This window comes from Cydia strobilella, chromosome Z (genome assembly GCF_947568885.1).
Source record: "Cydia strobilella chromosome Z, ilCydStro3.1, whole genome shotgun sequence".
Classification (NCBI taxonomy): Eukaryota; Metazoa; Arthropoda; class Insecta; order Lepidoptera; family Tortricidae; genus Cydia; species Cydia strobilella.
The window spans coordinates 48,591,837-48,619,023 of NC_086068.1; the positions used below are offsets into that span (position 1 = coordinate 48,591,837).

Below are 27,187 nucleotides of genomic sequence, written 5' to 3' on the forward strand. Positions count from 1 at the left end.
ATTTGTTTTTTATATATAATGCTGAGTACATGAAGAGAAATAATCTGAAATAAATATGTATTAGATGTAGGTTTTGGGTTATATTATAGGTATTCCCAAAAAGTAGTACATCTAATGAGAGGAACAAAATCTTAGCAGTATAAAGGATACTCACCCCATAATGCAGCACATAGAATCTCGGAGTTAAACCTTTTCTTGTACTTTCGTATTTCGGGAGTGTCGGAAGAAAGATCGTGCCCGGTGGGAGTAACGTTGACATTGACATGGCTCTCGCGGCGCGACGCGTTCCCGCCGGAGCCGCCGGTGCCGCTGCCCGTGGAACCAGCGCCGAAGCCGAAAGTGAGGAACGATCGCTGCTTCTGTTGCAAGGGGTGGAATTGTTGCTGCGAGCCCACGGACGAGTTGGAGGGGGAGTGTTGCAAGGCATGCGGGTGCGCAGGCGCGGGCGACGCCGCGCCCGACACGAACGACTTGGACGGGGTGGACTGGACCGAGGACGGGAGCGGGTGGTGGTGGTGGTGTGCCGAGGTAGTGCCACCTGCGATCGCTTGCCTATACTGCAAAGAGAAAACAAAACTGTTACTAAGGAGGAAGTTTAATCAATTAGGCATAATGGTTTGACTATTACTTTCCGCTCGCACCCCTATCCCAATTTATACTTAATGCTTCTAAAACCTTACGACGCATCATAAGTAGTACTAATGTAGTAAATCATTATCATATTTTTAGATTGAATTGTATAAATAAAAGTACAAAAAAAAATCGGACTAAACCTCAAATTATACTTTTCTTATTTTTTATGGACAGGTTTTAAGATTGATATTTTTTGGTGTTTACCTACTTAATTACTAGTTATTAATACGTGATTTGTTAGTCATTTAATCCCATCTTCCAATTATTAGTTAAAGTTTCAACACTAGATATAGAATGTTATGTATTAGCTTGATACAAATCTTTAAAAAAAAGATCATGACTGTGTAAACTGAATTTGATGACAGCAAGCAATGAATGAATAACATTCCGATTAACATATAATTTGAAATGAGTACAATACAATCAGTACTAAAAGCATATTTTTTAATGATTTTTTAATTGAATTTAAACTGTTGTGAGACATACTAACATTAAATAATTTCACGGTTTAGACTCACTTGTTTTAGTCACTCGCGCGACATGTTTCGGAGAGCCTAGGTCTCCTTTCTCAAGCACTAATAGTGCGAGCAGCGTTCGCGACGACCGTGCGTGTATTGCGTACTGTCGCGCGCCGCGTCGCCCGCGCGTCGATAAAACAAGTGACTAATACAAGTGTCTAAACCGTGAAATTATTTAATGATTTTTTAATTGTTTTACGACTGGTCAACGTAAAGTATGTTTCTATATTTACATCTTATTACATTGTTATAAGGCGTAAAATGTATATTACTACTAGCTGATTTTCAGATATAAGTTTGTTAAATTCCCACTTGCCCCAAAATTAAAATGTATAAAAGGCTTATTGCGCCTAAAGGTAACATAATAGGTATATACAGGTTATGTCTGCCCACAGCCAGGAACGCGGCAAGGAATTGCAACTATACCTATTCATTTTAATTGCCCCTCATTTTTCTTCTATTTGTTACTGTTATTAAGCAGCCAAAAAGGCATTTTTCTACCTAAAAGCTCAAGTAAATATATCGTTGGCATTAGACGTGACAGTTGGATATAATGGAAGCAGTTCAGATAATGCATAAAGTATACAGAAAGAAGTAAGATGCAGCTCTAACGTTCAACAAAAACGGCCTATGAGAAATATAAAAGCAGTTCCTGTTGCATCAATGTGATTCATACTTACGCAGTGCTAGCGCTGCCTTCAGAGCGGTCGTAGGTGATGTCTCCGGGGTGTTTGCATGATCGACAACCATTATAACATTAATATGATGTACCAAACAAAACCTTTCACCCACAACTATTTCTCGATCACAAATATACTTAATATGTGACGGAGTATTCAATATGTATTACCAAGTAGCTTTGTAATGTTAAACGAAATAACGATGAAACCTTACGGGCCTTACAACTCTTTTATTACTCTGAACGAGACTGATACAACATAAAAGTAATAGGGCACATCAGTAATCAGTAGGCTTAGCACAGGAGCGCCGCGACAGTATCTCCCGCGCGAGATAGACTACCCGTCTTTTTTAAACTGTATTAAGTAATTAGAGGGACGGGTAGTCTATCTCGCGGGCGAGATACTGTCGCGGCGCTCCTGTGCCAAGCCTGGTAATAGATAAGGATTAATTCAGTTATACAAGTCGTAGGTACTAAGGTTTCATAATTTTTTGTTATAGTAGTGACATGTATACACAATTCTAAACGAACTTTAGTCATTGACACTGTTGGTATTTTATAAGTAGGAATAAATATCTACAAATAAATAAACATTTAAAAATGTTGTAAAAGCGTGTCAAAAATGGAGTATAAATAAAGCCCCACCGTGATAGGTGTTTCGCCGTTAACGCAAATATGACATGATTCAAGCTTTGAACTACATTAACTGCTGGTGTGATACACAAAGCACATTATTAATAAATATCAACTATACTATCACTAAGCTGATAAAACAGTTCCTAAGGACATCATTATGAAATTACGTTTTAATAAGTGGAATACTATGCTCGAAATTATCTTACGTACAGCACAATTGAGCTATTTTTAAAAACACAAGTGTTCAATTGAATATTTTAACCTCTTAGGGCCACTTGCACCATTCACTAACGCGAGGTTAAGCGGTTAAACCTGGAGTCACCAGCCACCGCCACTTTCCCTGTCGAACTGTCATGCTCATGTGAGAATAAGACTAAAGTTATATTTTAGTAAAATGTCATTTAAATTAGTCTGTTTCTTTAACATTTGTGTTTGTTAGAACGAGTCAGATCAATTTGAATTATCAGAGGCAATAAATAGGCATGCTTAGTATTATTTGTGAATAATATAACTAACACTATTAGCTTTCTATGGCTATGATGTTATAGGAACTGATTTTCAGCTTCAGTGCGACAAAAACTTCACTATCTGCAGAGCGAAATTTGATGTAGCCCAAAACTGAATGAATACATATGACTTAAGGGAGAGTTTAGTTTATAAATGAGCAGTTTATAGGTGGCAAATCTGCAGGAATGGAAGTGAGTGGTAGAATAGCTCACCTCCTCGCTGGTGGACTTGTCGTGGCGCGGCGGCGTGGTGGGTTGGCCGGCCTGGCTGAGGAGGTCGGGCAGCACGGAGCTGGTGCGCGACCCGCTGCCCTCCGCGCCCGGCACGCCTCCGCGGCCCTGCGGCACAACACACGCTATACTCTACGGTCGCCGCCGGGTGGCGTGACGCGCCGCGCCGCGCCGCCGAGCCTCTGCGCTGCGGCGACATTGCGAAGCCACATTAACTTCACTACATTGCAAACCTCATCGGTTACATTTCATTTCCAGCGTTATGGTAAGTCCGGCGGCAACTGAACGTGACAAACACAAACACGGCAGCCAAAACATGCAATAGTAGAAGACATTCACAGTAATTCACGAATCGTATTCTTTTCCGCTTCTCTTACATATTCGTTAGAAGGTCATTCTCAAACTGTTAGGTCCAAATGTGTTCATGACATGGGTTTCAATATCGCATATATTGGCAGGAAGACGGTATTCGCGCAGTGTATAATTTTCGTAGCGGTTAGTTAGTAAGTGAGAATTTCAGTCAATCCAACCGTAAATTAATACAAGCTGTTAATCGAAGATCCCATTAAAATTGTTACTACCACTACTACTATTTTTTAAGTTATTGTATAAAGAACTGATAAATTTACATTTATGAAGTACATACAATTTTTATTTAATAAAACAGTATCACGCCAAAACGTAAGACGTATGAGCAAGGATTCAGATGACTATATTTACGAGTATAGAGTGTTTTCCCCGAGACGAAAAGAAGAGTACCCAACCAAAACAAAAAAAAAAGTCTAATGCACATCACCAAACAGATGCAGACAAATATCCACAAAGCCAATGTCTTTATAGTATAATTAAATACAATTAAAATACTACTCTTTGAAATATGACACCATTTCCATGTTCTTTATTTTCGAGATAATATTAGCTACAAGTGTAAGTCATTTGAATAAAAGCATGTATACAACCGTCAATTCATGTTAGTTGTAGTTAAATGTTAGAAAATCAAACCCTCATACCATGATGTAAGTATAAATGAAACAAACTATCCTGAGCTGGGAGCAATTACCTTATCCTGAGCGAGTACCGCTTCCTGCCCACAACCAGGGATAAGGTCAGTGTGACGGCTATAGTGAGAATTCCTTCGAAACACTATATCGGATTCAGTCTTTTCTCTGCGAGGCCTAACTGCGTTAGTGGAGTCTGCCTGTTGTTGCGAGTTCTCCAGAGTACCGGCGGTCAAGTCCGGAGTGCCCGCTCTCTCAAACGAAGCGCTCGGTGTAAAACAAATACTCGTAGATGGAGAGTCACTGTTGATGCTGCTTTGGCGGCTTGGTCCATTGTTTTCGCTATCTTGCCTAATCAGTGCCGCTACACTTTTCAGGGCGTCTATCGGATTGCTGGAAGACGATTTTCCTTTGTCGTTTTTCTTCACCTCGCCCTGTGCTGACATTTTTAAGCTATCGTTCATTTTTATGAAATCCGTCAGAATGGGTTCTCCCGAACTCTGCGGTTTCATTATTTGTTGCTTTCTCGAGTTGTTGAAGATACCGCTCGATCTAATTTGTTTGCTGGGTCCCACTTGATTTTCATGTTTCGGAAAGTATATGGCAGAATGCCGAGTACTAGGTAATGGAAAAAGATCAGAGTTCTCTCTTCTGAATCCTCTAAAAAATCTATTTGGAGAACTCAACTCTGTATCGTGTTCCTTTTTGTACTTCAGGATGTCAGACAGCTTATCGTGAGTAGTTTTCTCCGCCGGTTTTTGGAACAGCTGCTTGTGTCGCGACGGCGGTGTTGCGATAGCTTTATACTTGGCCCATGCATCTTCCATTTCAATCCTGGACTGACGCTGAAGTTGCAAGCGCTTTTGGTCTCCTTCTTTTATCTGACTCTGTTTCTCGTTTGATACATCAGCGTTTTTGGACGGAAAAAATCTAGCAAAGTCCCAATCTTTCAGCAAAACGGCTTCATCCACTTCGGTAGGGACGGAATTGTTTTCGGTATTCTCTTTCTGTAGTTTGTCAAACCGCCACACAAAAAATACAAATAAATAAAGTATCAAAACCAGGCAAATAACCCTAGGAAACAAACAAGAATTCTGCTCACTTATCTTACTTTGGCGTGAAAATATATGGTATAAGTTATAAATGCTTAATAAAATGGTACCCAGAAAAAAACGTTTATAATTTAATGGAAAATGCATAAACTCTACAGGGCTAGCTCACCTGGTCTCAAACAGCGCGCGATTTTCTATAAACTCTACAACTTAGAAAGTTTTTTTTAAGGAGTAGGTAGGTACCTACGCATCTGAGATATTAGTTCAGCTAACTTTGTTATGGAAGGAAGTCACACTGAAAGTTTTGCACATATATTTACTAGTTTTTGCACTTTAAGTAGATTTTTGAGAAATAGTACATTTCGATGCTAGTGCGGAAAGTATGTCATTACTTCACGAGCACCGAGACATCTTGCCACGAGCCGTAGGCGAGTGGCAAGACTCGGGACGAGTGAAGAATGACATATCCGCACGTGTATCGAACGACGTTTTTTAATACAGTTGCGAAAAAAAAGAAAAGCAACAAGTAAGGAATGGAATTCGAAACTTTTATATTATTAATTCTGTGACACTGACATCATTGACATTGACATTATGAAGAGGTGTTTTTCTAGCTTTTATTCGACTAGAATAGATTTTATTATTATTATTGAACCCACTTCAATGAAAGTTTTTTTTCAAATGCATGTTCTAAAGGACCCTCCACACTCATGCGCGAATCACGGCGCGGAGCCGCGAACGTGAGTGTGGAGTCTAGTTCGCTAATCAGCGAAATCGACTCCACACTCGCGTTCGCGGCTTCGCGTCGCGTAGTCTGGAGCGAGCTTATAAGACAGAAACAATTGTAAATATTAAAACATTGTACTATTATTACCTAAATATCGTTATTTACGATTATTTGTGTATCGTATATTTATAAAAACAATATCGAATGTTGCCTTTGGAAACTTAAAACATTCTTGCAGTAAGAAAATACGCCTCTTCTTTGACAGGCATTCCGTTCCATTCAGACAACTTATTACGAACGGTTTTTAAACATTAAAAAATAATCGTGTAATGATGAAGAGGTAAGTAATAAAATATGAAATATGCATATTTTTCGTATTCTTACATTAACAGCAGGTTTTTATGTTGATTACGACGTTTAAAGAAAACTAATATTTACACTCATCAATAAGTAGTCATGAATAAATAGTCATGAATTGAAACAAGTAAAAATTTAAAAAAATTGGAAAAGTAAAAAGCACTAGTTCGCGAAAACCAACTTTCCGCACGCTAAACAGCCACGAAAAGTAGCACTTTTTGAGCAACTGTATTAAAAATACTTTGAAGCAATGATTGTGTACGACTTTAAATGTTCTTTTGTCTCCTACAGTAAATTTTAAGATTGGACACAGAGTTAGGAAGTTTTGTTGTAGCTTTATATATGTATACCTATACATTATCAAGTTTACATACTTTGCGTTCGGCATAATAAATGGCCCAGTTAAATTAAGGGTTTCACCTCGGAATGAGAGATAATAAGCTGGAAACTCGTATACACCTTCGTTATGATGTATTAAAGGTTCTCTAAAAATCTACGCATAGATCGTGTGCGCGTCAGAAGTTATTCGAGGTCAAATGTCATACAAATCGGTTTTTCGCGGATATCAAAATTTCTATAGCTCCGATGTTATTTACATGTAGGGAAGAGTCGTAGAGCATAAAATTTGCGACAAGTTAGGTATCAACCTTTTAGACATTTGACCTTGAATAACTTCTGACGCGCACACGATCTATGCGTAGATATTTAAGAGAACCTTTAATACGTCATAACGAAGGTGTATACGAGTTTCCAGCTTATTATCTCTCATTCCGAGGTTGACCCCCTTTTTAGGCTTAAAATGACTGGCCCAAAAAGGGAATACAGCGTGTGGATAGACTATAGACAATTCGTAACTAGCATCGCAGATTTATAATTTAGTCTCAAATATATCTAATAGATTATTAGGCAAAACTTCAAGTGTGATAGTTGCATAAGCACGCGGTGTGTGTTGTGTTGGATACTGACCCGTTTCATGACGAGCGTGCGGTCGCTGTGCGCGTCGTCGTCGGGCGTGGGCGGCAGCGGGCGCGTGGGCGCGCCGCCCGCCGCGCCGCCGCTCTCCTCCGACACCGCGCTCAGACCCCCTCTGTAGCAAAACTCGGGACTGCCAAGCGGAACCAAACACAACGGGGCGGGAGGGATGGACAAATCAAAGGGCAAAACGTAACAGAAAACGCAAATAATATATACGTCATCGAAACAATATTATGCATTCATTTATGTCAAAAATATATTAGACGCCAGTATTTGAGGGAGACCTCTTCAAAATGAGGAGTGTCTTTTCAAAATGATAGGGAGGCAAACTAGCAGACGAATAGCCGGATGGTATCAATACAGTGATCATCGTCAAATCTAAAAGCAATTTCGGTGGTTCAACATAAGTAATATTGTGTGTAATTGTGTATTGGGAAGAAATAGGTTTTGATCCGAACTTTGACATTTGAATATGCTTTTAGACAACAAGGATAAGTTTTTTAGAACTTGAATAGCAGAGAAATTATGTAATAATAAAGGTATTTCTGTTTTAATAAGAACTGCATTTAGTGTTAAGAAAAAAAAATTAAGCCCTTTTGAGAAGACACCCCTCAAATATTTTATAAATTGACGTGAATCACGTGGATCCAGTTCAGTTTTTACCACAAACTACGTATTTTTCTAAAAACGTAGCTTAGAGTAATTATTTCATGAAACCGATGCTGCCAAAAATACAGAGGTGCGGGTGACGAGGTGAGCGAGTTCCGTGCCGTGATTGGTCCGTTCAAAGACACGTGGGCGTCAGACAAAAATATCTGGCGGTCGCTAGTGATGTGACGCGTTCAATAATAGGGGATATTACTGCAATGTTCTGCCACCAGAGTGCAGCACTAGCCTTTTTAGTAAACCATAGAGTAACTAATACATACTGTACCTTTAACAGGTTTTTGACAAGTTTTCAGAGATTTCGCTATCTGCCGCTTTATCGCTCGAACATATGTGACAGAGTTGTTAGATAACGAAATTTAGATTTTCTTGTTTCGCGATAGACCCTCAGATTGTGGTAGAGGCGCCACCTACGCAGAGTTTCGCGTAATATTCCGTATTACACGGTCAATAATGTAATATTATGCAAGCATATTTTGAATGCTATGTTGATTCGTTTTTGCGAATTCGAATATTTTTTTTATACAGGGTGACTTACTTATTTATTTTACACTTTATGTTGTATAATTCTATTTAGAGTTATTACATGATTTATAACAAATATTTATTTGTCATTATGTAAATGAAACATTATTTAACACAATCTTTAACTAAATGAGGTTTAAATTATTGGGCTAAATAGAACTATCATTGCCATGTTGGCTGTCAAACTGAAAAAACCGGCCAAGTGCGAGTCGGACTCGCGCACGAAGGGTTCCGTACCATTACGCAAAAAACGGCAAAAAAATCACGTTTGTTGTATGGGAGCCCCCCTTAAATATTCATTTTATTCTGTTTTTAGTATTTCTTGTTATAGCGGCACCAAAAATACACCATCTGTGAAAATTTCAACTGTCTAGCTATCACGGTTCATGAGATACAGCCTGGTGACAGACGGACAGCGGAGTCTTAGTAATAGGGTCCCGTTTTTACCCTTTGGGTACGGAACGCTAAAAATTGAACATTAAAAAGGCGGCGCTCGCTATTCTCACTCAAAATTGAATCAAAATAATGCATCTTAAATTGCAACCGTGAGCTTTTGTATAAAATTGGTCTTGTGATTAATTTTAGCAATGTTTTTATCATCGCTAAAAGTAATATGTAGTCCTGAATAGGGAATATTACGCGAAACTCTGCGTACGTGGCGCCACTACCACAATCTGAGGGTCTATCGCAGAATAAGAAAATCGAAATTTCGTTATCTAACATCTCTATCACTTGCATATTCGAGTGATAAAGAGGCAGATAGAGAAATTTCAGATTCGCGTTTCCCGGTAGGTCCTCTGTAAACAAACCGCCTTGATGCATCAACGTCATATTTTATTATCTCTGAAAACTTGTCAAAAACCTGTTAAAAGGTAAAGTATGTATAAGTTACTCTATGGTTTACTAAAAAGGCTAGTGCTGCACTCTGGTGGCACAACATTGCAGTAATATCCCCTTATGCCAATTTATTGTTTAAGTTCAAGGGAAAATTGGTACCTAACCGTAAGTGTAATTCTCATATTATTTGTTTTATTGTAAATTTTTCGCAAATGCAATTTGAATTGAATTACCTTATCAATAGTACAGTCGCCATCAGATATATCGGAGCGGCCAAGGTGCTCACAAATATCTGAACACGCCTCTATTGTCAAGGCGCTAGGTGCGTGTTCAGATATTTTTGAGCACCTCGGCCGCTCCGATATATCTGATGGCGACTGTACACAATCACATTATATGGACATCACTAGTTTGCGCTTAGGAATATCACGTAATGAAAGACAAGAAAGGAGCTACACGGTTGCAGCGCGATAGAAATAGACTTTTCTCAAAAATGGACGGCAAAGTCGACGTTGCCGGTTAAAAAGTTGGTCGCGAAGTGCGTAGTTTATGGTCAGTCAAAAAAATTAAAAAGTTAAAAACATTGCAGTCTCGATTTTGGGACTGCAATGTTGCATACAAATTCCATTATTTGTCGAGTTCCAAACTTTTTAAAAGTTGAAGTGGCCATATCTAATGAAGGCATAGGCCCATTTAACAGCCAAACAGATGATCAGTACTTATTATTATAATGTTGGTACCGCGACTATTTAGGTGTCTCAAATGGGTTGGCGTATTTTCAGCAGAAAAATACACTTCTATTTTTAATTAAAAAAATAAAAAGGCGGCAAAGCAAATCTTTTTACTTTTTTCTGTGAAAATATATACCTAGTCGGCTCATAAGTTCTGTCATATACATAGTATCAAATAAAATCAAAAGTTTAAGTTTATTCCGTATAATTTGTACAGCGTTTGAAAGCTTATAAACTAGAGAATCTAAATGTATAACATTTATTCAAAATGACCGCCATAATTATCTACACAGGCTTGAAGTCTTCGTGGCCAGTCGTCAATGGATTCACGCACCACTTTCATGTCGATATTGGCCACTGCCGTAGCAAGAGATTTTTTCAGCGAGTCTAGATTTGCATGAGGTTTTGAGCACACCTTTTCCTCTAAATACTGCCATATTTTATAGTCTAAAGGATTAAGATCTGGGCTAGAGGAGGGCCAATCTTCATGCCGTATAAAGTCGATTTTATTGGAGGCGAGCCAGGCTTGTGTAGACTTTGCCTTATGGGCTGAAGCAGAGTCCTGCTGGAAAACCCAATGCTGGTTTAGAAACATCGTATGGGATAGTGGTTTCACAATATTAGTCAACACCGTGTCTTGGTACACTTTGGCACTAGTTTTTACTCCTTTCTCACAAAAATGCATACTAGTGACGCCCGCATAAGAAACTCCCAGCCAAACCATCACAGATGAAGGGTGATGACCTCTTTGAATACGGGGAATGCTATTAGACGCTTCTTTACTATTGCGAGCGTACACTATCATTTTGTTTATTACAGTTTTCTTCTATGTCAAAAATTTTCTCGTCCGAAAACAGTATACAACGGTGCTTATTTTTAGCGTACTTCTTCAATAAAGCTTTAGATCTTTTAAGCCTTAAAGCTTTAAGCCGACCATTGAGAAGATGGCCAGTTTTTCGTTTATAAGCACGAAGTCTCAGGTCTTGATTAAGCACTCTTTTCACCGTGTTTTTGCTCAAACCCATCTGGAGGGCCATAACTTTTTGTTTCCTAGCGGGATTTCTGGCAATGCGTGCCCTAATTGCTTGTACAACCGCTGGAGTCCTAGCTGTACGCGGACGACCGCTTCTTTTCTTGTCATTTAAACTAGAGACCTCACTGTATCTTTCTATGGTACGATACACAAATCTTAGAGAGAATTTTAAATTTTCAAGTAGCTTAAGAATTTTAGTCGGCGAGTGACCACAACGATATAGTGCAATTATTGCGGTACGGCTATCTTTAAGCGTCCACTCTATGTTGAAGAAAACAGAAAATTGCAAAATTATACTACTCAAATATTTAATAAAGATTCGAAATTCAAATGCAGAACGGTTTTTGTTTTAGGAGTTCCAAATTTAAATTTTAAAGGCCAGTGACAGAACTTATGAGCCGACTAGGTACATAAGAACGTTGCTTCTGTAAAATATTTCTATTATATTTGTATTTATTGCGCCATTTTTGAGAAAAGCACTATATATGACTCGGCTGGAAGGCTACTTGCTGGCTTCGGATTCAATTAAACGGACTCCCAAGGTCGTCCGTTTAAAACGAATCCTCAGCCAGCAAGTAGCTACTTCCGAACCTCGACAATAATGTACTATTTCTCAAACATGCAATAAAATATCGTCCTTATGTGCGTCAAAACAGGCTTAAAAGTATCACGTTTCGGGCGGAGCAACTCGAGAGAACTGTAAAGGAATTTCATACGAAATTGAAGGCCTAGGCCGGGAAGTATTTTTTTTTAATTTTAATGTAAACATGGCGTCTGTGTTCATGAACAGGCTAAACAGCTGAATTATATTTTTTAATTTTTTTCTAGTGGCTGAATGGTCATGGGACCAAAAATATCCGCGTTAACGCCTATTACACACGAACTGATATTAAGTATACTAATCTGTACAGTCCGCTCCATACTACGCGGCGCGAAGCCGCGAACGCGAGTGTGGAGTCGATTTCGCTGATTGGCGAATGCTCGTGCGTATGGGGCCTAAGTCACCAGAGACCATAGACAATATTTAAAATCCTCTGCATTTATAGTTGGTCACATTTCAAACATTTCAGACAGAGAGAATCATACTATCTAAGACTACACTAGTACTACCACCCAAAAGAAAAGGATGAGTATAGTATTTTTTTTTAAATTCTTATTTACTGACAATTTGGTTTGACCAACTATATTAGGTTGTGTATAATAACCCTAATAAGGTCTAGTCGAACACTACACACGCCAAATACGCACGACTTTCGTAATAAAAAAAACATTATGTAGGGATTGGAGGGAAAATTAAAAAACTTTTGTCGAGTAGCTGGATTTTATATTTGTGATTGATATTTATTAATAAAATTTCAATGTGAGTTCTGATAATAATAGCGACGAAGAAATTAATTGTACTCCGTGGCAATTGAGGGCAGAGGCAGAATTAGCAATTAATAACTTGTTGCCGTCAAAGTCGAAGGAGAAATTTGTTCTATACCTACTCAGCCGGCCAGCCCTTCTTTCCCGACGCCTGCAGTAATGTACTATTCCTTAAAGACGTCATCGAGTTCCAACTGTTCCAAGCGCTGCCTCATTTAATGAGACGCTTAAATTAAAATATTGTAAATCCAGATCTAAAAATCGGCTTACCTGTGAAATTAAATGCCATTTTTTTGTATACCAGAGTTCTTAGTGTTCTTCCCACATAATTTGACACAACAATAATGCATTTTTCATAGCAAAAACTTCTTCGAGCTACCGGAGTTTCTAGACAAAGGCCGGTCCGCCGACTAAAGTAATCAATGTAGGCGTAACTCGAAAATCGAGTAAAGCTAGGCGATAGCGTAGCGTGGCAGAGTGGGTAGCGCGACAATGCTACGTCTTTAGAAAAATACGTGGTTTGTGGCTTTTACAATAGCAATAGCAAGCGTGCACCGAGACAGCGCGAGTCGCGCGCGATCTAAATTATCCGTACATTTCTTAATAATACAGTAAGAAAACGAAGGGTAGTTAATTTCGCGCAAGAGATATTGTCGCAGCGGACTCGTGCTAAGGCCGCTGTATACGTGTGAATGTCGGGGTCCGGGTGTTTTTCTAAAAAACATAAAACGCATACTCACAGCGGTTTCGGTGGATCACTGGCAAGAAGAGTGCCGTCATTGCGTACTCGACCACCACTTTCTTCAGGGTCAGAATCGCTGTCTGAGTCATCAAACGTTGGTTCTGGGACATTCCTTTCGACCGGTGGACCTGTCAATCAAATATTTTGAAATATGTATTTAAATAAAAAACCGCAGTTAGCATTTTAACGGAATTACACAAAATAATCGTACGATTAACTTTTTTCCTGAGCCCTATTTGCGTTTACCGATTTATTTTTATTACTTGTCGCTATGCAGTTTATTTTTAGCCGACATCAATAAAAGGAGGAGGTTCTCAATTCGTCGTACTCATTTATAATTTATGACCACATCTTTTCACTTGATATTTTCATTTTTCGTGTTCAATTCATAAATTACGTGCCTTCTATGGTATTCTCGTAATTTTCTTCTACACTCGGGAATGAATACTAAAAATTGTGGTAGTAAATCTGAATAGTGATATATGCCAATACAGAGTCAAGTAAATATGTAAAAAGATTGACAAGCAAAAATTCTAAGTGTTGTAGATGATAACTAAAGTAAGTAATGTTTGCATTGTTCTTACTTCAGCCGGGCTAGCACATGATTGGCGCGAGAGTATCTCGCCGCGACGTAGACTACCCGTCCCCCTTTCATTCATACAGTTAGCAAAAGACGGGTAGTTTATCTCGCGGCCAGATACTGTCGCGTCAATCATGTGCTCGGCCTAACGTTACTATTTCACTGCTAGATTTAACTTTAACATTTATGGTACTATAACCGGTGTGCGAGACAGCGCTATGCACGTATATAGCAATGTCCCGCTTGCACACCGGGGCGGCGTGCAGATTCTCATCTAATGAGCATACCCCGGATTTTTGGAGGCAGGAATGTTTTACACTAGCTAAAAATTAGGTAAAGACTCGCGCACCGAGGGTTCCGTACTTTTTAGTATTTGTTGTTATAGCGGCAACAGTAATACATCATCTGTGAAAATTTCCACTGTCTAGCTATCACGGTTCATGAGATACAGCCTGGTGACAGACAGACAGACGGACAGCGGAGTCTTAGTAACAGGGTTCCGTTTTTACCCTTTGGGTACGGAACCCTAAAAAGAAACTATTTGAACATTTCTAAGCCTGTTTGGAGCTTGCTACCTATTTTAACCTGACACCTGAGAGCTCACGATCGTCGCTCTCACTAACCAGAAAAACCCAGTCGCCGAGGCCGAAACCGGCCTGGACAGGATGATTCATAGTTTGGTAACTATTTTACAACAAACAAAGTTACATAAACACACGAAATCATTCCTGCCCCCAAAAATTCGGGGTATGCTAATGAGAAGACCGCCTTACCTGACTACTCTACTGTTACAAGCACAAAACTACACTTAAACCACAATACAATAATAAAAAGACAAACCCTGTCCGTTAGTGGGTGCTCGCGGCGGCCGGTTCGGCGGCTCGCTGCCCGACACAACGCCCAACTCGTTCAGCTGAGCAGCAAGTTTATCCAAGTCCTTCAAATATACATACATTTACAATATTATTTCTTTATTACGTATTTATACAGAAACAGATAAATATACTGTTACCCTCGATAACAATTTGTTAATAGAGTAATGCGAGCCAACATTTTATTATATGCTCTATTCATAATGCAAAAAGTGCATCAATACTAAAATAACACGCAATAAAATGCGACAGTACAAATTTTCCAAGTTCAAAAAGATAAGTTCAAACATTTTTATCAAGGGCAGCCAATCACTACTGGTCTGTAACCTTAGCACGAGTGCACCGAGACAGTATCCGCGCGCGATGACTATCCGTCTTTGTCTAGCTGTACAAATTAGTAAGAAGCCAGGTACTGTCACGGCGCTATCGTGCTAAAGCCATGTTAAAGTAAATAAAATGCAAATAAAAATTGGGACCCACCTCCGGCTTTCGTGGTGGAAGCTGCAGTTGAAGTATAAATCGGGTGCAAACAAAGTATACAGCGTGACATGAAATAAAAAACAAAAAGCAAATAAAAAGTTGCTCTTTGAAGTCCTTGCATATTATACAACAACTATCTGTGTAAATATTGTACAGTCAAGTGTATAAATATGGGTGCACTCATCATACTCAAAATATGTTCCATAGCTCTTATGCCAGCGAATAACTATAGGAGTATGGGACATATTTTTGAGTAAGCTGTATGCACCCATATTTTTACACTTGACTGTACTACACGAAATTATCCTGTATTTGGCTACAGGGTTACTCAAAAATTGGCTACTTAGGAAGAGAATCATCTAGTACTTAGTAGCAGAATCTTATGAGCTTATGACATTTGTAGTGTACAGTTATTTATGGCAGATTAAATGTAATTCGGTTTACAACAATACAACAACGAACTAGACAGCTGGATAGGGTATTTGACTGTATTTAAAATATAGTAGATTGTTAACCAAGGGTGGAAAGTGAACCATATCACCCAAGATATTTTGGCGCTCGAACGAAGAGAGAGCGCCAATAATTCGAGGGTGAGATGGTGACTTATACCGATACTGAATAAATGAAGGAATGTAATGATAATATTTTAAACATTCATAGTCATTTATATTTATGTTTATTTCATACATTTAAATATTAAATACAAGTATGTAGTATAATTTTTTCATATAATCCAATGCAATTGACATTTAATTTCGATAATACTTAGTCTTAAAATGCAGAAGCTAATATGAGTGCTTTTAACTGAATAATATGGCATGGCTGTTAGCCGTTGCTCGAATGTACATTAAAAAAAAATACTTTCCACCCTAGGGTGGGAACTGCAATTTTCCACTCGGCTATCAGCCTATGAATGGCGAACTTTCCGAATAGGAGATATGAAATAGCGGATAAAATAGACTTGTACGCAGATATCGCGCTGTAAACTGAGGTTTTCCGAGCGAGTGAGGTGAAATAGTTATTTTACACCATGCATGAAATAAAGCACCAGAAGATTAATAGAGAAACGTAGACAGCAGTTATTTTTAGACACAATTTCAATTTTATTTATGTTTATTTCATACATTTAAATATTAAATACAAGTATGTAGTATAATTTTTTCATATAATCCAATGCAATTGACATTTAATTTCGATAATACTTAGTCTTAAAATGCAGAAGCTAATATGAGTGCTTTTAACTGAATAATATGGCATGGCTGTTAGCCGTTGCTCGAATGTACATTAAAAAAAAATACTTTCCACCCTAGGGTGGGAACTGCAATTTTCCACTCGGCTATCAGCCTATGAATGGCGAACTTTCCGAATAGGAGATATGAAATAGTTATTTGTTATGCAAGGCTGCAAAGTGGTTATTTGGCGTGAGTTTTGAAATTGAAAGCTGAGCGAGCGAAGGAATCTAAGATAGAAGCATGAGCGAAGCGAATGGTCCAAAGATAGATTCCTGAGAGTAGCGAGGCTTTCAAGACACGACGCCAAATAATTTTGCAGCCGTGCGGAACACACAACTTTTCACCTCACCTCACTACAGCTAGGAAAATGCGAGATGCAAGATATATATATAATAATCATATTTAATTTTACCCTCTATTTAACATATCAAATTTAAGACATAACACACTCAAATCTAAACAAAATACACAAGAGAAAAGCACACATATTCATCGTGTTCGAAATTCAAACGACTTTTGCACGCTAGCGGATAAAATAGACTTGTACGCAGATATCGCGCTGTAAACTGAGGTTTTCCGAGCGAGTGAGGTGAAATAGTTATTTTACACCATGCATGAAATAAAGCACCAGAAGATTAATAGAGAAACGTAGACAGCAGTTATTTTTAGACACAATTTCAATTTTAACACCCGTATAAAACTAAGGTGTGTAGGTATGTAGGTAATTTGATTGTGACGTCACATGCTAGTGTTTCATATAAATTCCATAGTAGCAAAATCGTTTTGACAGGTCGAAAAAAGAAACTGATTTGACTAGTATACCCTATAATTATAGAAGACTGACTTGAGCTCATAAATGACCCCACGGCTACTGTGCTGAAATAAAATTATTAATTCAGAAAGCCACATAAAATGCCTTCTTGTGCGGTAAGATGGTGCTGCAACACCATATAATAAAAATAGCCAAATAAAAAAAAAAATTGTGATCGAATTATTAGTGACGTTTTCAACCAAAAGGTACCACATTGTCGCTAGTCGATAAGGTTGATTTCTAATTGAAGCTATATGGAAATAGCGCCTTACTGACAAGCGACAATAAGTACCCTTTTGGTTGAAAATGGCACATATAACATTAGTGCTCTAAAATGCGTTCTGAAACCGTAGGAAAATGACCAGCATTATTACAACCAATTTTACTATGAGAACTTTCTTATATGTGGTAGTAGGTAAAGTCTGTACTTTAATGTTATTACATTATAGATTTTTGTAAGGTTATTAGTTTAAAGTTGGAACAGCTGTCGGAACTCAAGTGGGTCTCTATTGTAGTATCCATAGATATTAAAACAGTTATCGATACGAAACGTTAATTGAGTATGTTTTTTGAATATAAACCGCACAACATTTGATCTCGAGTGACATGAGAATAGGGACTTAATTAGTTTGTCTATAATTAAAAAAAAAAAAAATCGTCTCGACGGAGGATCGATTTGCCGCCATTACTGTTGTCATTTCTTTGTTTTGTTGGTTTTTGGCTGTTACGAAAGTAGAATTGTTAAAAGTTGTTTGTAATTAAAATTTTAGTTGAAAATATGAGTAGTTTGTTCCTGTATTTGTGCAAATTTGTTCGAGTAGTCCACCTTTTGTACGATAAGTTTTTCTTTTGTGCAATAAAGATTACATCAAACATTTATTCAGCAAATAGGCCACAGGGGCACTTTTACATGTCAATTGTTACAAACAATAAAATTAACCCAAAATTACAAAAAACAATTACATAAATATAAATGTCAAATTACACAAAAAAAACTAATAAAAAATATACAAACAACAGAAGTACTAAAATTGTTCAGAGATGTAAAAGTCTCTAGGTGTGAGAGATAAAATGTAGGTATATAATAACAAAAAAGATCATCAAATTATCCAGAGATGTAAAGGGTCTCCAAGACTTGAATTGTTATATAATTAATAAAAAGACAAGATATTAAATCAGACAAACAGACAAGAACCGAATGAAGTGCCTCACGTTAATGCCACTCAAAAGTAAAGTTACATAGGTAAAATGATGCCCGTGTAAAGTTAAACAGACCGGTCTCCACAAACAGCACCCGTTCACGAGTATGACGCGTATCTTAGCCATCGTCTCCCTCAACCGTCATTCGGGAAAGTGGCGACCCGATCAACGACGCCACCGTAAGCAAAGATTTTTAAGCGAGCATGACATGTTCAAGTTGCCGGGCTGTATTAATATATATAAAGTAAATTAATTCAGTGAGATACAACATTTGTGCTCGTATGTTACATTAAAGACGGCATAGCGCCACATAATCACAACATAATTCGTAAGAAGATTAAATAAATAAATTTATTTTTTATTGCATTATTTTAATATCTATAGCCTATAGATATTTTACAGGTAGCAATAGTAGCAATACAGGTCATTTCCCTACGGCTTCTGAACCCATCTTAGAGTACTTATGATATGTGTGTAGATAAAGTAGTGTATGCAACTGATACATAATGAGAGGCCTTAAAACACAAGTGTGGTTTTATGAAACGAGCGTTAGCGAGAATCTGTTGCATAAACTACTATTAATTAATTTGTTACGCATATTTACACTTACAAAATATGATTTTCAGCATTCTAATATTCCCTGCTATGGTAAAAATATAACATGTTATATATTCGCGATTCATGTCAACATTAAACCTATTCAATAAAACACAAGAAAACGGATGGGATTAATTGGTTTGTGTAAGTGTAATTCCTGAACTTGATAAATAATTATTTAAATTAACAGACTGTTGTAGACTAATACGCTAAACCAAATCTTAGTCGTAACTCTATAGTCTATACTAGTTTCATAATGAATCATGCCTTTTTGATACGGGGTGGCAGAATAGGGATAGAGTTATGCAACATATCTATGAGTAAGTTGGCTATTGATTTTATTTTAAAGCTGCAAGCAACTTCGATTATTTGTTTTGAAGTAAAATATTAAGTATGGTGCAGATTTCATACCGGTAAACTTCCTGGTTTATTTATTATATTACGAAGTGCTGTTAGCTATAACCCTGTAAATAATGTAAATATATATTTACTAATATAGTGTCAATACTGTAATGAATCTTCTTATTTGTCACAAGTAATCTATACCTGGTGCCGCGGATTAAAGTGACGATTTTGTATACCATTCTAATAGAAAATTTAAAAACGTTGACTACTGGCATTTTATAAAAGTCTGTATGTACTGACACTGTTTCAAATACATACTACATATTAATATTATATTTCAACTTTTGAATGTATCGATATAACATATAAAGTTTAGACATGCGTAATCTTAACAATAAATACGCATCAAAATAATAATTATATGAATTGGTTCCCTCTGTTAGTACCATCCTTGTAAGGTTTGACAACGCCAAAACATTGCAACGCCGCGCAAGAGGTTTGGTTTGACACATAGAATTTTATTACAGCCAATCAAAACTATATTGACCAATTACAACTTTTTTAACAGGCTTTTATTAGGTCGACCTGATGTAACTATGTAATGGAATCTAAGGTAACTAATTGAACCATCTTCTTGGTTTCCGATGAAGCTGAAAATTTGCATACAAATGTAAGTCGGGTGACAATGCAATATTATGGTACCATCGAGCTGATCTGATGATGAAAACAGGAGGTGGTCATAGGAACTCATGTAACTATGTAATGGAATCTAAAGTAATTAATTTAACCATCTTCCCGGTTTCTGATGAAGCTGAAAATTTGCATACGCATGTAAGTTGGGTGACAAAGCAATAGTATGGTACCATCGAGCTGATCTGATGATGAAGACAGGAGGTGGTCATAGGAAATCTGTGATAAAACAACGCAACCTAATATTGTTTGGGGTTTTTAGAATTGTCTCGATGAGTATTAGTTGCCTGTGGAAAAAAAGTACAGTCAGCGATAAAAGCTTTTACCGAAAATGAAATTTTTGCCAAAAACTTAGCGGGAAATTGTTTATTGGATATAATAAATAGCTGGATATATTAACCTTTTTTGAACTAAACATATGAATAGAAAACTGATAGACATAGACATAATTTATTGGTATAGCTGTCAGTGTGTCTGGGGTTATTTTGGAAGGCATTTTTTTATGGAGAGTGATGTCTATATATAATCCATCGCTGCAATACAATGATTGCTAAAATTGATGACGAGTAATGATTAAAAAACAATAATATTAATCTAGAAGCAACTACGACAGTTTAACGAATTACAAAATTGATATATAGTTGATGTTTAATTTGTAGCCAGGTATATTGCAAGCAAATCATACAAATCAGTTGTCACCCTCTCTCAGGTTGGATTGGCTTGATACTTGGATGTGATGTGATGTGATGACAATGCAATAATAATATACTGTTAGCAAGAGCTCCTCGGACACTACTTCTAGAGCGCAGGTGCGTACGTTACTTTACGTTGTTTGACTTAGCTTTAAAAACTTGGGTTTTCAAAAAATCTGCTGGGATTCGTTCATTGCCCTGAGGATATATTAAAATGAAATACAGCCTGCGAGCTCTACGAATGATATTCGGGTTGGGGGTAGAATAGGACGTAATACAAAATTACGGGACTCGTTGATCTAGTTTTTTTGACAGAAACAGTAAATAAAGGTGTGACATTCTCTATTTTGATTATCAGTAATATTTTTTTTAATTTTTTAAGAATGCCGAATATCACATTGGCGTGTCGTCGGTGATACTCGCAGTACACGTCGATTCACAAGAGCTGGCACCAATGCAATGAATGAGTGAATGAAAATATTTCTGTGTGTTTAATAACACACATTAACTAATAACTGTAAAACCGGCCAAGAGCATGTCGGGCAATGCTCAATGTAGGGTTCTGTAGTTACCCTTCCGACACAATAGGCTAAATTGGAGCTTTTGGTATACAAGATTGTTAAAAAAGGGATGAAATGATGCTTAGTGCCTATCATCCATAATCATAATCAGTACTTAATTAAAGTAATAGACATATGACTATGATTTTTTTAATAGAACTTTTAAGACATTGCATGACTCGTCATAATAATCCATACATAGCGAAAAATATTAAATTGCAATATTTATGAAAAAACACATATATATTTTAGGAGACTGCAGCAATTTTAAAAGGATTTCTTAATTAAAGTATGAAAATCAGCGGGATTAGCTCTTACTTTTTAATTTGTTACTTTTTCGTTCTAAAACTGAGAATAGTCAAGTTACTCATTCAGCCAACGAAACTGTTTTAGAAAAATTAAATGTAAATAACAAATGAATGAGTAAAATAAACATATTTTATCATAAATTTTACTTTATTTACATAAATAATGCCATATAACTTAAAAAAACCCATTTAATGTCGTAATAACGTGTAACTGTGGCTGTACGTCTTTTTACTATGAAGGGGAGACTATGCGATAACTCAAAAACGGCTATACTGATCATGTTCGCTACAGTTTTCATTTAATGTCTTTCTTAAGACTTACTGTCCGTCAAACTACTATGTCACGTCTACGTGACGTCAGAAATGGATGGCTCTATACATTTGTGAATTACCTGTAATGTAATGCACGGACGTATCGATATCGATCCATGTCACTAGTGAAAAAGCGAGGGGCTAAGCTCAATTTTTTTTATATTTTTTGACCCATGGTTCAAAAGTTAGAGGGGAAGGAGGACACAATATTTTTCTTTCTTTGGAAAAGATTATTTCCGAAAATATTTAATTTATCAAAAGGTGTTTGTTGAAGACCCCTAATAGTTTTAAAAAACCTATCTAACAATACCACAGAATAACTAATAGTACTACCGTACAAAAAATTAACTCCTTCACAAAAGTCAGATTTAGGTATAAAATTATACTTATTACTCGCCGCCTGCAAGCAAAATTGAAACTTATAACTGCGCACAAATCGTGAATCTTCTTTGCGCGCCGCAGTTTTATGACCGAGCTGTGAGTGTCGGCACGGGGTTGTCACTTGACAAGTTTTTGTACCTATACCTACTGCTTTATTATTTTTAAGATAAAAACGTAGGAATTACAAACGTTGATTCTGTAAACATAAAATTTTTATCCGGAGATAGTATGATTTACGTTTCAATATCGTCCGGAATTAAAAAAAAAATGTTATTACTGCTTCTTTGTTCTTCCGTTTATTCAGACATCCGTAAACAGAACAATATCTTTTATACGGATTAGATCGAGATTTAGGTTTCGAAGCCATTGTGTATTTTCAATTTTGCGCGAGCGCCACGTGACACGACTATCGTGCGAGCCAAGCGGCAGCCGACTGCCATACGCCTGCCCGGGAGGCGCGCCGGCCAAATGTACCTAAACTGCGTAGTGACACCCCCCCTTACAATACCCCACACTGTAGGGTTAAAGCGAAAAAAAAAATAATCCACCCGCACTTTACGTGTAGGGGAGGTACCTAAAAAAAACCTTTTTTTAGATTGTATTGTACGACTTTGTTGGATTTATTGATTCCATCCATGCCAAATAGCAGCTTTCTAGCACTAACGATCACGGAGCAAAGCCTCGGACTGACATACAGACGGACGGACATGGCGAAACTATAAGGGTTCCTAGTTGACTACGGAACTCTAAAAATGGTGGCCATTCGTGCCAGCTTTCGTGAATCAACCAGTAGATATGTTTCTATAGTCTGGCAAGACAGGGTGCGTAGGCGAAATGCCAATCGTCGTATCACTCTTTCATATTAGTGCGACAGAGACAGTTGCGTTTCGTTCGCTACCGAGCGTTAACGATTGGCATCTTGTCTACGCACCCAGGTTTGTCAGTAGAAAAAGGCGGCAAATTTGAAAACCGTGGGCGCCATGGGTCCGAGTTCCCATACAAGTTTGTATTTGGCGCAGGGCCGGATTTAAGGGAGGGAAACCACACAAAAGAGGGGCCCCCACAATAGAGACTTAGGAAAGGATAGGAAAAATAATTTGGGGCCAGGGGGCCTCCACACCTCTAAATCCGGCCCTGATTTGGCGCCATTTTCTACTGACAAGCTGGCTTTCCAAGCTGTACAACCCGAATGTGATTGCAAGAGCTCACAGACTGTACATGTTTGTAATTACCATGGGTTTGAACATGTGATGAGAGCCGCGTTGCGGCGGCTGCGGGCCGCTGGCCGGCGGGGTGCCGTTGTTGGAGCCAGAGCTGTTGGATGAGCCGGATGACTTCGGGGTAGGCGGAAGGGGCCTGGTGAAAAAAAAACCAAACATAAACACGAGGAATGATGAACATGGCCGTTGTTGACAACTGCACTAGTTTATTTTTTATCTATATTATTTACAAACAATTGGCAATATTTTAAAAAGTTTATTACCGATTTATATATTTTTTTACGTATGTTGGTGTCACATATGTTAATCGAAAGTATGCTATAAAAAAAAATGCATTTGCAAAAAAGACAAGCCACCAAAAATACCTGTATCTGTTAGGCTGTTGTGCCTGCGGATCTGGCACTACGATCAGTCTTTGAGGAATGGAGGGCCTCGCCGGCGGGCCGGGCTCTGCGGCACAAAGGTCACAAATTAATAAACACTTCTTACAAATAACGCACATAAGGATAGGGAAGATGCAGAAACGATATTTGTATAATTTTTCAAGCTAATTCAGTTTAATAAAATACTTTGAAGTTTTCGAAAGACAATAGGCTAGATAACAAATTTTTATTAACGGTATCAATCGTTCAGGTTTATTTGTAGGATCAAATGTCTATATGGGACCCATTGCATTAAAGCAATACAAAAGTCAGAAATGATAGTCAAAGTCCGACTCACTTCACTTCACTTATCAAACGATAAGTGAACGTGACGTGAAAGCCCATTTTTAATGTATGGACAAAACAAGAAAATAACGTTTTTTATATAGTTGTTATACAATCTTTTGAATACAGTTGCTCAAAAAGTGCTACTTTACGAAGCTGTTTAGCGTGCGGAAAGTTGGTTTTCGCGAACTAGTGCTTTCACTTTTTCAATTTTTTTAAATTTATACTTGTTCTGATTCATGACTACTTATTGATGAGTGTTAATATTAGTTTCCTTTAAACGTCGTAATCAACATAAAAACCTACTGTTAATAAATGTAAGAATACGAAAGATATATATATTTCATATTTTATTACTTACCTCATCATCATTATAACACGTTTATTTTTTAATATCGAATATTGAAAAACCGTTCTTAATAAGTTGTCTGAATGGAACGGAATAGCTATGGAAGGTAGAGGTAGGAATAGCTGCCGAAACGACTGTCAAAGGAGAGGCGTTTTTTCTAACTGCAAGTGCAAGCATATTTTAAAAGTTTCCAAAGGCAACTTTCGATATTGTTTTTATTCCTTACTTGTTGTTTTTCTTATTTTTTCGCAACTGTCTTCGTTCGATACAAGTGCGGAAATGTCATTCTTCACTAGACCCGAGTCTCGGTACTCGTGACGTAATGACATACTTTCCGCACTAGCATCGAAACGTACTATTTTATGGATAAAATGCAAGAAATCGAATGGTACCCTTGCTCTTTTCCTTTTTCTGAAGTTAAAAAATTACTTAAATTTTGAAACCCTGTATTTTTGAATTATTTCCATATATTATTTTAATATCTACATTATTGTGGTAAATTGCTCATTTCCTATCTATGTTACTAGATTTTGTTATAAAATTCAACATGTGTCATCATCCCTATTGAAATAAAAATTGTAACTAATTAAAGAAAAAGTGACCAAGTCCACCGACAAATTAGAGGTATGACAGTCATGTAATTAATTGCCGTTTTCACGCAATTCGTAGCAAATGTACAAGTGTGACGCCATTACTGTTAGAATTTTAGAAGTCTGTTACTAGCTTTTAACTGACGCTCTGGACCTAAGAGGGGGCGTAAAGCCATGAAATTAGAAGAGAAAAAATAATTTATATGTCGCGCCGCGCGAATTTTGCGGCGACCATCGTGCGGGTTTTATCTCATTTACTCTTATAATATATTGTTGTTTTAAATTTGCTCGTTACTATCAATTTTTTTATCACTAGCTATTTTTTTACAAAAAATATACTGCTATGGTATGCAGGGCGGGTAACGACACTAACGACATACAACTGAAAATAAAAACATTACAGATGTTTTGCGTGTTTTTTTCTATCGAGCCAACTTTAAGAGCTCGTTCCCACTATGTCGGATGTCGGGACGACTTTTAATCGGGTGTTGGCGCCTCTGTTCACACTAGTGGGCTGTCGGGACGATTTTTAATCGGGTGTCGGTGCCTCTGTTCACACTAGTCGGCTGTCGGGACGATTTTTAATCGGGTGTCGGTGCCTCTGTTCACACTAGTGGGCTGTCGGGACGATTTTTAATCGGGTGTCGGCGCCTCTGTTCACACTAGTGGGCTGTCGGGACGATTTTTAATCGGGTTTCGGCGCCTCTGTTCACACTAGTGCGCTGTCGGGACGATTTTTAATCGGGTGTCGGTACCTCTGTTCACACTAGTGGGCTGTCGGGACGATTTTTAATCGGGTGTCGGTGCCTCTGTTCACACTAGTCGGCTGTCGGCCACGACCACAGCTGGTGTCATTTTAACGACAGTTCAAACGAGGCCCCAAACGCGATGCGACGCGCGGGAGGCACAGGGGGTGCGGCGCGGCCGGGGTCGGTCCGACATCCGACATCATGTGAACAGCGCCGCCGACACGATTTTTTTTCCGGATCTGACACAAAATCGTTGTCGTTTGTGTGTGAATAGCTTCATATAAAATGTTCTGCCGCTACGACACCCGATTAAAAGTCGTCCCGACATCCGACATAGTGAGAACGAGCTCTAAAGGTTTAAAGGTTTTGGTTCCAGTCTGCCCTTGCAAATATAGTCTAGTTTCCGTGTGTATTTTTTCATTGCATTTGTAGGCCAAACAATAAGAAGGTATAGAGGGAAATGCTAGGAACACAATTTTTGACTTCATAGCTTTGTTTTGACTAGTTAGGAGATGAACAATTTTACTACCTAAATCGAATTGTTAACAAACGCCCCTTGCGCATTGTTTACTATGCACTTGCTGACGCATTATTAAGCTATGGACTAAGCTGTTACGGACTTACCTTTAAAACTTATTTAGATAAAATAAAGTTACTTCAGATTAGATTAATGAAATATTTAGTCGGTTATAATAGTAGGAAAAAACACAAACGATGATACACTTTTCTCAACCTGCAAGATACTTCCTGTGCATTGTAAGGCTGTATATTTAAATGTATTACATAGTTACTACACTGATGATTGTAAAATACCGAGAATAAGTAAGCGTAGTACTAGGTCTGCTAAGAAAATAAGATTGATACAACCGTCAGCAAAAAACTATTATGGACGAAGAACAAAAGAATACTTGATCCCTAAAATATATAATGATTACCCTCTCCTACTCGAAACACCTAAATTAAACATAGGTAGTTTGAAATCAAAATTTAAACAGATTTTACTACACAAATATGAAAACATAACCTAGTTACTTACTTTCTTACCTATTTTCGGTTGCTAAATAAGTAAATAAAGTTTTATATAATTGTTACTGAACGTGGACCTTATCTCAACGAGATAGGATCTACGCATGGACAGCTGATACCGTCTCGCATGATAGATTTAAGATACCTACGTATAAGTATGTTCCTAATGCTATACCTAACTACTTAACTGATTACTTAATTTTAGTGTACCTATTTAGTTTAAGATTATTTTAGAGCGCACCGCCAACAAACTGTTTCACAGTTTGGCGAACATT

General features: G+C 37.7%; 1 protein-coding gene across 12 annotated transcripts in view; it reads right to left on the reverse strand.

The window, feature by feature from the left end:
- LOC134753862 (serine/threonine-protein kinase mig-15) overlaps positions 1-27,187 on the reverse strand; it is a 44,003-nt gene that overhangs the window by 5,026 nt on the left and 11,790 nt on the right. For 2 of the 12 annotated variants that reach the window (XM_063689818.1, XM_063689808.1), the window contains exons 9-17: positions 23,857-23,941; positions 23,504-23,627; positions 15,144-15,164; positions 14,632-14,728; positions 13,210-13,339; positions 7,304-7,424; positions 4,264-5,208; positions 3,186-3,311; positions 155-557 (exon numbers count right to left, since the gene is read on the reverse strand). In XM_063689818.1, coding sequence (XP_063545888.1) covers positions 155-557; positions 3,186-3,311; positions 4,264-5,208; positions 7,304-7,424; positions 13,210-13,339; positions 14,632-14,728; positions 15,144-15,164; positions 23,504-23,627; positions 23,857-23,941 — 2,052 coding nt within the window. Of the gene's footprint in view, positions 1-154; positions 558-3,185; positions 3,312-4,263; positions 5,209-7,303; positions 7,443-13,209; positions 13,340-14,631; positions 14,729-15,143; positions 15,165-23,503; positions 23,628-23,856; positions 23,942-27,187 lie in introns of all 12 variants that reach the window. The other 10 variants (XM_063689813.1, XM_063689812.1, XM_063689807.1 and 7 more) reach the window with 8 other exon arrangements.